General features: G+C 39.0%; 1 protein-coding gene across 1 annotated transcript; it reads left to right on the top strand.

Annotated features, from left to right (window-relative positions):
- The first annotated feature begins 9,705 nt into the window (after window positions 1-9,705).
- On the top strand, window positions 9,706-10,553 carry LOC125031400 (general transcription factor II-I repeat domain-containing protein 2-like). The gene is made up of 2 exons (XM_047622115.1): window positions 9,706-10,190; window positions 10,268-10,553. Exons 1-2 carry the CDS (start codon window positions 9,706-9,708, stop codon window positions 10,551-10,553), a joined length of 771 nt encoding a protein of 256 aa, XP_047478071.1.
- The last annotated feature ends 4,447 nt before the right edge of the window (window positions 10,554-15,000 follow it).

Here is a 15,000-nt window from a genome sequence, read left to right on the forward strand (position 1 = left end):
CACCGGTAGTGAACGGCATCACCTAAATGTCTGAATGAGATGTAAAGATGTCATTAAAAATATGTGGAATGAAGTGTATGAATAAGAGAACCTAACAGTACTCTCTCGGGGGAGGGGGGGGGTGAAAACTGATTATTGGTCATATATTTCATGATAACAGCCGAACAATACTAACTCCGTGAATATCAGCTAACGTGATATGGGGAAGTGGTTCCCCTACTCCACTCCAGGGCCCTATTAGGCCAACAGTAAATGCAAGCGGAGATACGTTAGCAGCTAGACTCAATGAAAATGAAGACAGAAGACCTTGCACATTGAAATGAAGGCATGCGCGTCTAAAAGTGACCTCAAAATCATCTATAACAAAAGTATCGATATGACAAGCTGATGAATTCTGTCTCTTAATGCACTAATGTGAACATATCGATATTTGTGTTATATACATATACAATATGTGTGTGTGTGTAATTCATGTCAGGCAAATTGCAAGTAAAACAGACGAATATGCCATATGCGCGCACACACACACACACACACACACACACACATATATATATATACACACATATATATGTAGATAGATAAATATATATAAATATATGTATGTATATATACATATGTATATGCATAAATATATATATATATATTATATATTATATATAAATCTATATTATTACATATATTTATACACACACACACACACACACACACACACACACATATATATATATATATATATATATATATATATGTGTGTGTGTGTGTGTGTGTGTGTATGTGTGTATGTGTGTGTGTATGTGTGTATCGAAGACCACCATCAGTCGATGCCGACTATGGCATTATTGTCTCCCGTATAGGTAGAGTTAAAGCCTGGGCGAAAGAATGTGAGGAGCAAGCTGTTGCCCATGCAGCAGGCTTCCTCTCTCCACGCAGCTGATGGATCCAAAGGAACGGCAAAGACCAATACGGTTCGGCACTAGCGGCGTCGTAGGAGTTGCAGAACGAGGTCGCAAGCGATAACGAACTACTTGCGGGACACCGGCACCAGAATTTTTTCTCACTGTTGATTCCCAGAGCCTTTTCATCTTATAGATACCACAAGGCAGTGAATTGTTTTGTATAGGGTGAACTCCCATAGCCTTTGACATACACGGACTGAACTACAAGGCGGCAGTCAAGCTCACTATCATATCTATGTAAGACTAGCCCAATAAGCTCGTAGGGGTGATGGGGGCATATATGTGTGTTCATGCAAGTGGATATGCCCACGTGTGTTTGTGTGTGTGCATCCAAGGTCTATATAAGTATACTTGTATAAGCGTGCATATATATAGATAGATATATGTTATATATAAATGTTTATATGAAAATGGAAACAGCCACAGTAAGAAAGGAATATGAATCATAACGTTTCAAGCTCTTCACGAGTTCCTCTTCAGACGAACAATAAACTGAAATGGATACAATAAGATATTTTTGACAAGAATATATAGCGGTTGAGAAACATAACAAACAAGAGCTGAATCAGGTATCAGGAGGAGAGTCAAGGTCGAAGAGCCTGGGGAAGGCTCTGCTAACTAACGAGGAAGTAAGGTCATCTACAAGACTGCTTACACGAGCAGGTAAGTTCCCATTCCTTTGCACAATATTTTCATATTTCTAGATTAGGCATTCTAATCCGTTGCGCTAAATTAGATGTCGATGATGCATTTCTTCAAGTTCGTAAGTGTCTTAGATTGCTTATAGAAGTCACACCTGCTCAGTTTATTGACGACCTTTTAGCTATTGCAACGCGTAGATCTTCATTTGAAAACGAACATCATCAAAAATCGCTCCGCAATAAACTTTAATCTTTGTTCACGTAGCGCGTGGTGTAAATTTTCGCTTACTGATTCGGTCGTAAATCTATCGTCTTATTCCCTATCACGTTATAAAACCGAACTTTAAGGCTTTGGTTTATCGTTTGCTACCAATTCCGGCGGTAATCATTGTTTAGATTATTAAAGGCCTTGATAGTTTCATTGCGAAGCAAAACAAATCCTGGTTAAAAGATCTTGGCTACCTTAAAGGTGTTATGTTAAATCCGATTCTTGATTTATTTGACGATTTCAAAAGCTTACCCCGACGTTATTTTATGGCCACCAAATCACTTAAACGCAATTTAGACATTATAATTACCAAAGTCGACTAAGGTAATAACGTAGTTATCCTTAATAAATCTGATTAAGTAAGCAAACCTCATCCCCTCCTGTACGACAACTCAACTATCAAAAACTGCACTCTAACACTTACCCATCAGTCACGGAATCATTTCGTAAAAACCTCAGACGTATTGTTGCTAAATGTCCTGACCCCACATTTTTTGATCGCTTTAGAACGGTTAATCCCTCTATTCCGTATTTTTATGGCCTTCATAAAAGTCAAAAACGCCCTGTTTATCGTCCCTCTAAGGCCTATTATTTCGTCTTGCAACTCGGTTACCGTTCCTTTAGACTCTTGGTTAGCGAGTGTTAGATCTCCTTTTATGGGATCATTTTATGATAGTCATATCAAACATTCGATGGGTTTCATGGATAAGGGTAGAAACTTGCCGACGCACGGTAAAAAAATAGTGATTTTTGATGTAGATTCGTTGTTCACTAATGACCCTGCCTGACGATGTGCTAGATATCTTTGAAAGAAACCTTTCTTCATCACTTCATCTCGGTTAATTGCTTTATCGACCTCATCCGTTTGTGTGTCACGAATAATATCTTTATTTTTGACGGCGAATTTTATAAACAAATCAACGGTGTCGCGATGGAAGTAGCTTAAGCCCGGTCCTTGCGAATTTAGACATAAAGATGTTTGAATCTGAACTCCTTCCGTCTATTCTCCCTCCCGACATGATTTGGTTTCGTTATAATGATATTTTTTCTTTGTGGCAAGTGAAGCGTTCAGACTTTTTTTTTTTTTTCTTGAGAAAACTCAACAACCTCGTGTGTACTATCAATTTTAAGGTATAATGGAAAGATTCAGGTAAATTACCTCTTCTCAACGTCCTTTTATTCAATGTAAATGTTTATTCAATGTAAAACGTACACACCGCTAATTACCTTCACTTTTTCTCGAATCACCCGTTGTATGTTAAGAAGTCAGTAGTCTCGTCCATGTTTCTCAGGGCATATACCATTTGTGATACTAAATTTATCGATCGTGAACTCAGCGTCATATTTGAAACGTTTTCGAAATTAGCATATCCTCGATTTTTCTTAAATCAGGCACATTCATCTGCGAGATGGAACTTCCCGTAATACTCAATAGGATAGTGACAATAATCGATTAATTATTCCGTATAACCCGTCCCTCGATGAAAAACGACACATGTTTAAAGGCGCTGGAATTGACATTGTTTTAACGTGTCCGAACACGTTTTGTAATACTTTGGTTAAGCACAATGCGGCTAGCGGTGCTCTTGAGACTTCTCCCGGTATTTGCACTATACCCTGGTAGGATCGTCACAAGTTTACATAGGCGAGACCGGTAGAGCTTTTGAGAAAATAACTAATGAACATAAACGTGATGTTAGATATGCCAGAGATTCAAATGCTTGTTTCCTTCATTTGCCTGATGAAGGTCACATGCTTCACTGGAAAAACGCTAAATTAATTTCTAAATCAGCTAATTCGTACGAAAGAAAAATATTAGTATGTCTATTAATTTGAAAATACCAAAATTTAACTTGAGCGCTGATCAATGGGGCTTGGATGTACTTACCACCTCGTTAGGTAGCAAAGCCTTCCTCAGACTCTTCGACCTGGACCCTCCTCCTGAGACCTGATTCAACTCTTGCTTGTTCTGCCTCTCAACCACTATATATTATTGTTAAAATTTCTCCTTGTATCCATTTCGGTTTATTATTCGTCTGAAAAGGAACCCGTGAGGTGTTCGAAACGTTACGATTTGTATTCATTTCTAACTGTGGCTGTTTTCCTTTTCATCTTTGTGTACACGTTACTGTGTTTGTCATATATATATATATATATATATATATATATATATATATATGTGTGTGTGTGTGTGTGTGTGTGTGTGTGTACACATACATATATACATATATATACATATATATGTATACATAGATATATACACATATATATATATATATATTCATACATAAATATATATATATATATATATATACATATACACATTTATGTGTATATATATCATATATATACATACACATATATTATATATATATATATATATATATATATATATATATATATATATGTATACATGTATAATTACACACACATGTACACAGCACGCACACACACACACACACACACACACACACACACATATATATATATATATATATATATATATATTCATACATACATACACATACACATACACACATTTATATGTATATATGTTATATATATATACATACACACATACATGTGTATATATATATGTACACACACACACACATACACATACACATACACATACACATACACATACACATACACATACACACACATACACACACACACACACACATATATATATATATATATATATATATTATATACACAACAATGCCCTTGAACAATGTCAGCCTGAATTTACACCCGTTCATTATCGCCGATACTCGCTGATACCTTTCTCCTTTTAAACACCCCTCACACGTAAACCTATTTCTGAACCATCTCAAATTTGCCTGTGAGATGCAGGAAAACAACCGATTACCATTTTTGGACACGCTAATCACCTATAACAATGGCACCTTCCATACAGGCATTTACCGAAAGCTAACCTTCACTGGCCTCGGACTTCACTTCCTTAGCTACATTCCATATTTATACAAAATTAACAGCATTAAAACTCTAATCACTCGGGCATATAACCTGTGTAGCAACTGGTCAACTTTTCATAACGAAATTATTTTTCTTGAAGATTTCTTTACAACTAATGGGTACCCATTGTTCTTATTTGATAAAATTACTAAAACGTTTCTTTGAAAAATATTCTCAAACCAACCCATTGTCCCTGCTGTTAAAAAAAGACCATAGAAATTACCATACATGGGTAGTTGAAGTTTTGATATCGGGAAGCAAGTAAAATCACTGTTACTAAATAATTATCTCATATTAAATTTACTTTTGTCTTCACTAACACTAACAATATAGCGAAATTTCCAAAACAACCTTTGAGATGTAACTCTGACATGTGTTCTAACGTAGTGTACTTATTTACCTGTCCTTGCTGCCAAGCTCGGTACTTGGGATCTACCTTACGATGGTTACGGCACCGCATCCTAGAACACAAAGGCAAATCTTTCAGGAATAACCTTCCGCTGAGCAAACCATCATTCTCGGCAATAAGAGAACACTCTCTACTCCACTCACACCCTTTCTCCAACACAGATTTTAGTATTTTATCTTCCCATTCCTCCCGTCCAGACCTTATCATCTCCGAATCCTTACACATACAGATGATGAAACCCGAACTAAACAACACAACCACCGCGACAATCTTATTTACCGAATAGGCCTTCCCTCTCACTAACACCCAATTTGGTTAGTTTACCTTTTTGGTTGTTATAGTTTTTCTTGTATATGTTATCTTTCATTGTATGTCGTTCTTTTTTTATGATTTCATTACGTCTATGTATACATTGTTCTTAGCTATTTTTACGTATTTGTAATTTGTTCAGAACCCATATTTTTTCAATGGTTCTTTTTGATAGTTTACTAATGATGGAGGGCTAGTGTTCATCTTCGAAGTCTAATAAATATATATATGTTTATACATAAATATATATTCATGCGTACATACACACACACACACACATACATGTGATATATACATACACATATGTGTATATATATGTATATATACATACACATGTGTATATATATGTATATATACATACAATTATGTGTATATATGTATATATACAAACATATATCTATACATACATACACACACACACACACACACACATATATATATATATATATATATATATATATACATATGTATATATATACACACACATGTCCTGGGTATGACTATCAACTGTATCCAGTGATGAGACTCTAATTCGGGAGATCTGGAGTTTTGGGGAAAGTGGAGCTACCCCTTAATCACTGCTCCCAGGTCCTCTATCACCCAGAGAGGTAGCACATGAAAGGGTCCCTGATATGGGGTTACATATCCTAATGTTGGGCAGCAGTAACATTAGTACCTGCAACTGGCAGAAGAACCATTTCGATGGTCAGCGGTAGTTCCAAGGATAATAGCAAATAATATATATATATATATATGTTTATATGTATGTGTGTATGTGTATGTATATGTATATATGTGTATGTGTATATGCATATATAAACACACACACACACACATATATATATATATATATATATATATATATGTACATGTATGTATATATATATATATATATATATATATGTACATGTATGTATATATATATATATATATATATATATGTACATGTATGTATATATATATATATATATATATATATGTATATGTACATGTATGTATAATATATATATGTACATGTATATATATATATATATATATATATATATATATATATATATATATATTTGGGGCAGGTAAAGCTCACTAGCACTGCAAGGCGATTTACCTAGGAAGTTGCTCAACCAAAATCAAGCAAAGACTGTTCCACCTGATTGGGTAGAAGCCAAAATTATTATGACTCAACAGTCAAGAGGGTTGTTCAGCAACATATTGTGGAGTGCAAAGAGCATGTTTTTTTAGCATGGAAGAAAACCTGACCATCCACTGCAGCCAAGGAAGTCTCCAGACGTAACGACTCCTCGTGTCACTGGATCCAGACTTCTGAGGTCAAGAGAGTGGGTTTGTCCCTGTGCAATGGCTTACCCACTATAATCTTCACGCACAGGTCACATTGTGCACTTTCATCCCATCTCACACCAAGACACATTGCATCAAATCTCATCTAGTCATGTAACTTTCAGAGTAACCCCTTAATTCATCATTCATCCCTCATCAAGTCACCCACGATTACTCATCCCAAACCAAGTCCTGCGGTGATGGGGGAATGGCGGCGAAGCAACATGTGGAAGGTGACCACTGGCAGTTGTAGTCATGATCCTGCATGTAGGCAGCCTTTGGACCAGTGGTCGTTCTTTTCTCTACCAGGGCAGCAGAGAAGTCCGGCAGCATCCTGGGTGACTGAGCAGCCCTATTTAGGTCAGCACTGCTTACCCTAGTAAGGGAGAGGCCTAGAAAAGGTGGCCAAAAAATTGCCTGCCCTACATCATCTGGCCAGCTAACCACAGTTGGCAGATCACCTATACATGTGGTCGAAACCAATTGAGAAAGAAAAGACTCACCCCTGGAGCATGGAATATTTGCACAGTCATGGACAAGGACGACTCAGCAATACCTCAAAGGAGAACAGCCTTGGTTGCCAAAGAATAATCTCACTACGACATTGACATCACAGCCCTAAGTGAAACTAGGCTTGCAGATTAAGGCTCCCTCACAGAACCAACCAGTGGTTACATCTTCTTTTGGAAAGGAAAGACTCAAAGTGAGGACAGGATACATGGGGTTGGCCTAGCAATCAAAATAAGTCTGATGAAACAACTCCCATTGGTATCAATGAAGGGTTGATGAAACTCTACCTACCCCTCAGTCATAAGCGGCACGCAACAGTGCACATGCGCCGACTCTAACGAGCATGGAAGAGACGATTGAGCATATCTATGTCAACCTCAGCACTGTATTGGACTCTGTCCCTGCCAGCGATAAGCTAATACTGCTTGGCGACTTTAACACCCAAGTTGGCTGTGATCACAATCAGTGAGGAGTACTCGGCAAACATGGCACTGGCAAAATTAATGCTATTGGCCTCCTGTATCTGAACCGATTGGTATCAATGAAGGGTTAATGAAACTCTGCCTACCCCTCAGTCATAAGCGGCACGCAACAGTGCACATGCGCCGACTCTAACGAGCTTAGAAGAGACGATTGAGCATATCTATGTCAACCTCAGCACTGTATTGGACTCTGTCCCTGCCAGCGATAAGCTAATACTGCTTGGCGACTTTAACACCCAAGTTGGCTGTGATCACAATCAGTGAGGAGTACTCGGCAAACATGGCACTGGCAAAATGAATGCTATTGGCCTCCTGTATCTGAGCAAATGCACAGAATACAACCTGGTCATCACAAACACGTTGGATAATCCATAGGCCTCCCGCTAATGACCTTAGCTGTTGACGCGGCAGATAATTTTAAATAATCAATCAAATCCATAGGCCTATCCGCTCCACATTGACTTTCATCTTAGCCCTCCTCCACCCAAGGCGCCCAAAACTTTCCCGAAGAACCTTTAACGTACCCAAACTCCAGCAGTCTCGATGTCTTGACTTTTTCCAACACAAGCTGGATGAAAAGCTGGCTACCATAGATCCACTATCTGGTGACCCAACCTAGAAATGGATTCAGGTCAAAGAGTCAGTGACAGAAACAGATGAGAAGACAGTTCTTGGCCTAAAGAGACGTAACCACCAGGACTGGTTTAATGAGAATGATAGTGCCATTGAAGAACTGCTTGCCAAGAAGACCAAGGCATTCATGGAGTGGCAAAACTAGCCGGGTTCCTCAACGAAGAAGGAGATATTCACGTCGTATCAGTCTCTGGCCCAAAGGGAAATACATAGAATGGATGACCAGTGGAGAAGAAAGCCGATGAGATTCAAGCCTTCGCTGACTCCAACAACTCAAAGCAATTCTTTAATTACATCAAAGCATTGTATGGCCCTCCCAAATCTCGCTCTATGCCTCTGCTTTCAGTAGACTGAGTCACTCTAATCAAGGACAAGGATGCTATCAGAGAAATATGGAAAGAGCACTTCAACCAGTTCATGAACCGTCCATTCTCAGTTGACCAGTCAGTACTTAACCAGATCCCTCAGAGACCAGTCATTGGAGAAATCGACAACATTCCCTCCATGGAAGAAATCCAAAAGGCACCGGGTAGGGACGGAATCCCAGCAGAAGTATACAAGGCACTTAGCAACAAGGCTCTTCGGGTATTCCACAGAGTTCTCAATAGCATCTGGGAAGAAGAGGAAATGCCGGCTGGCCTCTGTGATGCTTCAATCGTCTCCCTATTCAAGAACAAAGGATTAAGAGCAGACTGTGGGAACTATAGAGGCATATCTCTTCTCTCCATTGCTGGAAAAATTCAAGCATGGATCATGTTGAATAGACTTATCCTCGATTGCAGAAAAGAACCTTCCAGAGTCACAGTGTGGTTTCCACTGTAATCGAAGTACTGTTGATATGGTTTTGCATTTAGACAGATCCAGGAGTAGTGCATTGAACAGAATATAAGCCTCTATGCCAGTGGTGTCAAGCTTACGGCCCGCGGGCCAAATCAGGCCCGCGAACGGGTTTAATCCGGCCCGCGAGATGAATTGAAGTTAAAATTAGCTGCAAATTTTCAGTGAAAGAAACTGCTGTTCTGAATGTGTCCACTGGATGGTGCAATAGCAATTATGTTAAGCAGGCAAACTGTTTATACCGGGGCCGAGCAAGTAGGCCTGGCAGCTGGCCTGGAGCTAGCTGCCTTACGTCTTCTACTTTTATCATTACACGCTTTGGCACCCTCATTGCCCCAAAATGTCACTGTCAAAAAAGAGAAAAGTGGACACAGAGTGCATAGTTTTCCAAGAAAAATGGTCATCATCCTATTCATTCACAGAAGTGATTGGGAAACCTGTGTGTTTGGTATGTTCACAGCAGTTTTCAGTGCTGAAAGAATATAACCTTCGACGCCACTATGAGACTCTTCCTGCCGAAAAATACAAAAACTTACAAGGACAGCAGAGACTAGAGAAGGTAAATGAACTTTTGACAGCTCTGAATAAGCAGCAGTCTGTGTTTTCTCGTAGCCGAGAAATAAGTGATGCTGCAGTGAAAGCCAGCTACCTTATTGCTAATGAAATTGCACTGGCTTCAAAATCATTTAGTGAGGGTGAATTTGTGAAGACATGTATGCTGAAGGCTGCAGAGACTGTGTGCCCTGAAAAGCGTCAGGCTTTTGCAAATATCAGCCTGACAAGAAACACAGTTGCAGACAGGATTTCTGATCTTGCGGAGGATTTGTACAGCCAATTGAAGTGCAAAGTAAAGTCATTTATTGCGTTTACAGTTGCAATCGATGAGAGCACGGACATTACAGAGTTACAGACATTTTGACCGTCACCGAGGAGTTCGTGGAGTTGGTGCCAATGACGGACACCACAATAGTAGCTGATATTTTCACCGCCCTCGTCGAAGCGCCGGACAGTGTTGGAGTGGACTGGTCTCGCGCTGTCAGCCTGGCTACAGATGGTGCAACTTCAATGACCAGGAGAAAAGCAGGTGTTGGGACAAAATTTAGAGAGAAGGTGCAGGCTGCAAATGGAGGACGTGATTTTTGGACTTTTCATTGTATCACGCATCAGGAGGCATTGTGTTGCAAGTAATTGAAGATGAATAATATCATAGAGGTGGTCGTCCGAACCGTAAATTTCATCCGATCCAGAGGCCTGAATCATTGTCAGTTTGACAGCCTTCTTAGAGAGAAAGACCACAACTATGGCTTGCCATACCACACCGAGGTAAGATGGTTAAGTCAAGGTGCTGTAGGCGCTCCTTTAATTTAATAGAGGAAATCAAACAGTTCATGGAAAAAAAGGGCAAACCAATGTTAGAATTTAAGTCAACAGAATGGATGCACCTGAATAACTTGAACAAAATGCTGCAAGGGCGCAGCAAAGTTGTCACACAGTACTATGACAGCTTATGAGCGTTCAAATTGAAGCTGTCATTGTGGGAGACACAACTCTCGGGTGGTGATGCTGCTCACTTTCCTTGTCTGAAAGATGTGTGTGCGACCCAACATGCCACAGACATGAGGCGGTTAAAAGATAAAATAACGGGACTATTGCGGGAGTTTGAGCTATGCTTTCAGATTTTTGGTGAACTGGAGAAAGACTTCAAAGTTTTTTGCTCGCTATTCACCGTGAATGCCTCTGATCTGCCTGTCAACATCCAACTAGAAATAATAGACTTGCAGTATGACTCAGATTTGAAGGGCAAGTTGGCCGCAGCTGGCTTGGACACGTTTTACCAGCATCTCTTGCCAGGTTACCCCAACTTGACAGCCCTTGCTGCAAAAGTGCTATGCATGTTTGGAACCACATATCTTTGTGAGCAAGTATTCTCTGCAATGAACATCAACAAAAAGCTGCGCTCAAGGCTCACGCACAAGCACTTGAATGACATCCTGAAACTGGCTGCCACTCAGGATGTGATGCCTAATATTGATGCACTTGTGAAAGCTAAAAGATGCCAGGTTTCAGGAGTAAAATAAACAGTGGGTATCCCCACTTAAAATGCTGCATGAGAGACCTATACACCCTGATAAAGTCCTGTGAAAATGAATGTCTTCTGTGGATATTTAAAGAAAGTGAACAGTGTGTGATTTACTGTAAAAATGTTAGTCACTTTAGTTCATAAGTTTGGTTTGTTGAAATTGTTCACGCATTGCACAACTTTTATAATTCTATCAATAAATAGTGTATCCTACAAGGCAGGGAATACCTCAACCCTCTTGAATAGTTTTTACCTCAGTTTGTATGGTGTGGTGAGTTAGCTCAGGATCAAGATGTGGAAATGACAAATGAGGTATTTGATACCTAGAACAGTATTTTGTTCAATCCCAGATAGGATGTGACTTAAAGTTCTATGCCTTTGTAGATACATTGAGATGAAACGTAACTTCCAATCACTGAGGAATTTTTCTTAAAATTGCACCAACTGCGCTAATTTGAAGTGTTTTGTAAAGAGCAGTATTTGTAAAACAAAGGAAACACATCTGAAGCTTCATTATTCTTAAGTTATTATGCCATGATTTTACCGGTCCGGTCCACTTGAGAATAGATTTTCCCCTATGTGGCCCCTGAGCTATAATGAGTTTGACACCCCTGCTCTATGCACCTCACGAAAGCTTTCGACAGTCAACCGTGAGGCACTATGGGTCATTCTCGGGAAAACTCGGCTGTCCAGCAAAATTCTCCAATCTCATCCAACTATTCCATGACAACATGACAGGAGAAGTGTTGATGGATGGCGAACCCTTTGAGAGATTTGCCATCACGAATGGCGTGAAACAAGGCTGCCTACTCGCGCCAGTGCTTTTCAACCTGTTCTTTACCCAGGTGTTACTCCACGCTAACAAAGAACTGAAATTTGGTATTACATCAGATATCGCTTGGACAGATCACTGTTTGATCTAAGATGCCTCTCAGCGAGAACAAAGGCACTGGAGAGACTCCTAATTGAGGCACTATTTGCTGATAATTCTGCCTTGATGACCCATAAGGAAAACCTTCTATCACCATCAAGGACACACAACTGAAGAACGTCGAGTTATTTAGATACCTGGGCAGCAGCATCTCCAATGATGGCTCTCTGGATAAAGAAATCCAAACCAGGTTACAGAAACCAAACCAGGCACTTGGCAGGCTCTTGGCAGGCTCTGCACCAAGGTCCTGAAGCACAAAGGCATTTGCCTTGCAACTGAGCTCACAGTTTACAATGCTGTAGTTATTCCATCATTGCTCTATGTCTGCGAAACCTGGACTCAGTGCCGCAGACATGTTAAACAGCTGGAACAGTTCCACACACGAGCACTACGATCAATTATGCAGATACGGTGGCAGGATCGGGTCACAAATCGAGAAGTTCTTCAAGCACAAATACGTGATTCGGATGGATGAAACTAGGGATCCCACACCAGATCTTCTATGGTGAGTTGGTGTCGGGCCACCGTAAGTATGGCCGCCCAAAGAAGAGGTACAAGGACAACTTGAAAAACAACCTAAAATAGGCAGGAGTTCACCCCAAGGAACTGGAAGCAGCCGCAGCGGACAGACCCGGCTGACGAGTGACTATACGAAGCGCTGTTGAAAACTTCGGAAACGATCGCCGACAACGCCTTGCAGCGGCCAGTGAGCGTCGACAAAGAGCTGTGTCCTCCGTTCAAATAAAAGAAGGGATCTCATGCGAGATTTGCAATCGACTCTGCGCCTCATCATTTGGACTTCGCAGTCATATGCGATCAACACCGCTGACATTATCTTTATTTTCCATTTAGTACATGTACATTGAAGCGCAACGTTAGTCTTCCTCGTCTATCGAGAGACAACCTATAAATATATATATATATATATATATATATATATATATATATATATATATATATATATATATATATGCTTTCACATGTATATATACATACAAACGTACATACAAATTTATGTCATATATATGTATATATATGCATACATATATAATATATTTATATATATATATATATATATATATATATATATATATATATATATATATGTGTGTGTGTGTGTGTGTGTGTGTGTGTGTGTGTGTGTGTTTATATTCAAAACTACTATTCCATTGAGTGCAATGGATATTCTATTTACATATATGATGCTTACATTATGTAATAGGATGTTATATACATAGATGTGGTAACATTCATATCTTCTTTCACTTTTTGTTTTAAATGTATCTTGGTTGAATATATGTCTAATATTTCTGGCAGTTGGTTCCAGATCACCAGTCCTCGGATTTGCATATATTTTGCCCCTGTATCTGTATTCGATCTTTTGATACATGTGGAGTTAATTTGCCATGTATGGACATCTGTTATGTTACCAGTTGTTTGTATAGATAATAGCCAAATTAGGTAACTTCCTTGTATATTATGGATTAGAATACAAATGTCATAGTCGTATTTCTGTTACACTTTTAGCCATATAATAAGTCCGATATGCGAAGCTGAACCTCGCCCGGGCTATGCCCGTGAGGGGAGCCCGGCTTACTTTCAGCCATTTTAGTTTGTCTCCACGTGCTACTCTTGCTGCAAAGTTCTGTAGTTTTTGCGTCTTTTGTATCTGCTTTGTTTGAGGAGCCCCAGATGTTTAGACAGTAATTAAAGATACTAAGTGCTAGTGTTTGTACAACAGCAATTCTTGTTTCTGTGCGTATTTTATTTTTTATGTGATTTGAGTATGACAGACTGCCATTACATTTCTGTAGATGTGATCAATGTGCCTCAAATGTTATGTATCTGTCTACGTGTACCCCTAGATTTTTAACTGTTGTGTTGGGTTTGATGTAGCAACCTTGGAAATCTATAACTGTCTGTTTTTTTTCTTTTTTTCTTTTTTTGCTGTGGTGGCTGCCTATGAAAATACATTGTATTTTTTGTGGATTTAATATGAGGCTATTCATATCGAAGTATTGTTTTTCTTCTTTTAGGGTCTGTTTGGTTTTCCCTATCAATTAATTTAGCTTGTTAACAGAGGCAGCGTGAAGAATATGAGATTCGTCGGGGTACTGAATAAGAAGACAGTTTTTTGTAATTGACAGATCATTAATGAATATAATGAATAAAATTGGGCCTAGGATGGAGCCTTATGGAAAATCGAACGAAACTGGTTGCTTTGATGATACTTTCTCACGGGTAACTTTTGAACCCAAAATGATCAATTTCGTGATTTGTTAGTTGGTTTACAAGTAATTCATAGCTCACACTGTCAAAGGCCTTCGATAAATCACATATAGTGAGCAAATTGATCTAGTTGTTGTTTATATTATTATAAATTTGTGCCATTTGTGACTTTTAATAATGCTGTTCCGGTTGATTGTTTGTGTGTTGCGTGTTAGATATAAAGTTATTCGCTTCAAAAAAAAGGATGTTAACTGGTTTGCAATTATTTTCTTGAGACTTTAGATGTAACTTGTAGTATAGCGATGTGTCGATAGTTATTAATTTCGTCTAAATCACCGGATTAAAAAAAAAAAAAAAAAAAAAATAGTGCTATGACACCATGTTTCTAAAGTGAT

The sequence above is a fragment of the Penaeus chinensis genome, chromosome 13 (assembly GCF_019202785.1).
Source record: "Penaeus chinensis breed Huanghai No. 1 chromosome 13, ASM1920278v2, whole genome shotgun sequence".
Lineage (NCBI taxonomy): Eukaryota > Metazoa > Arthropoda > Malacostraca > Decapoda > Penaeidae > Penaeus > Penaeus chinensis.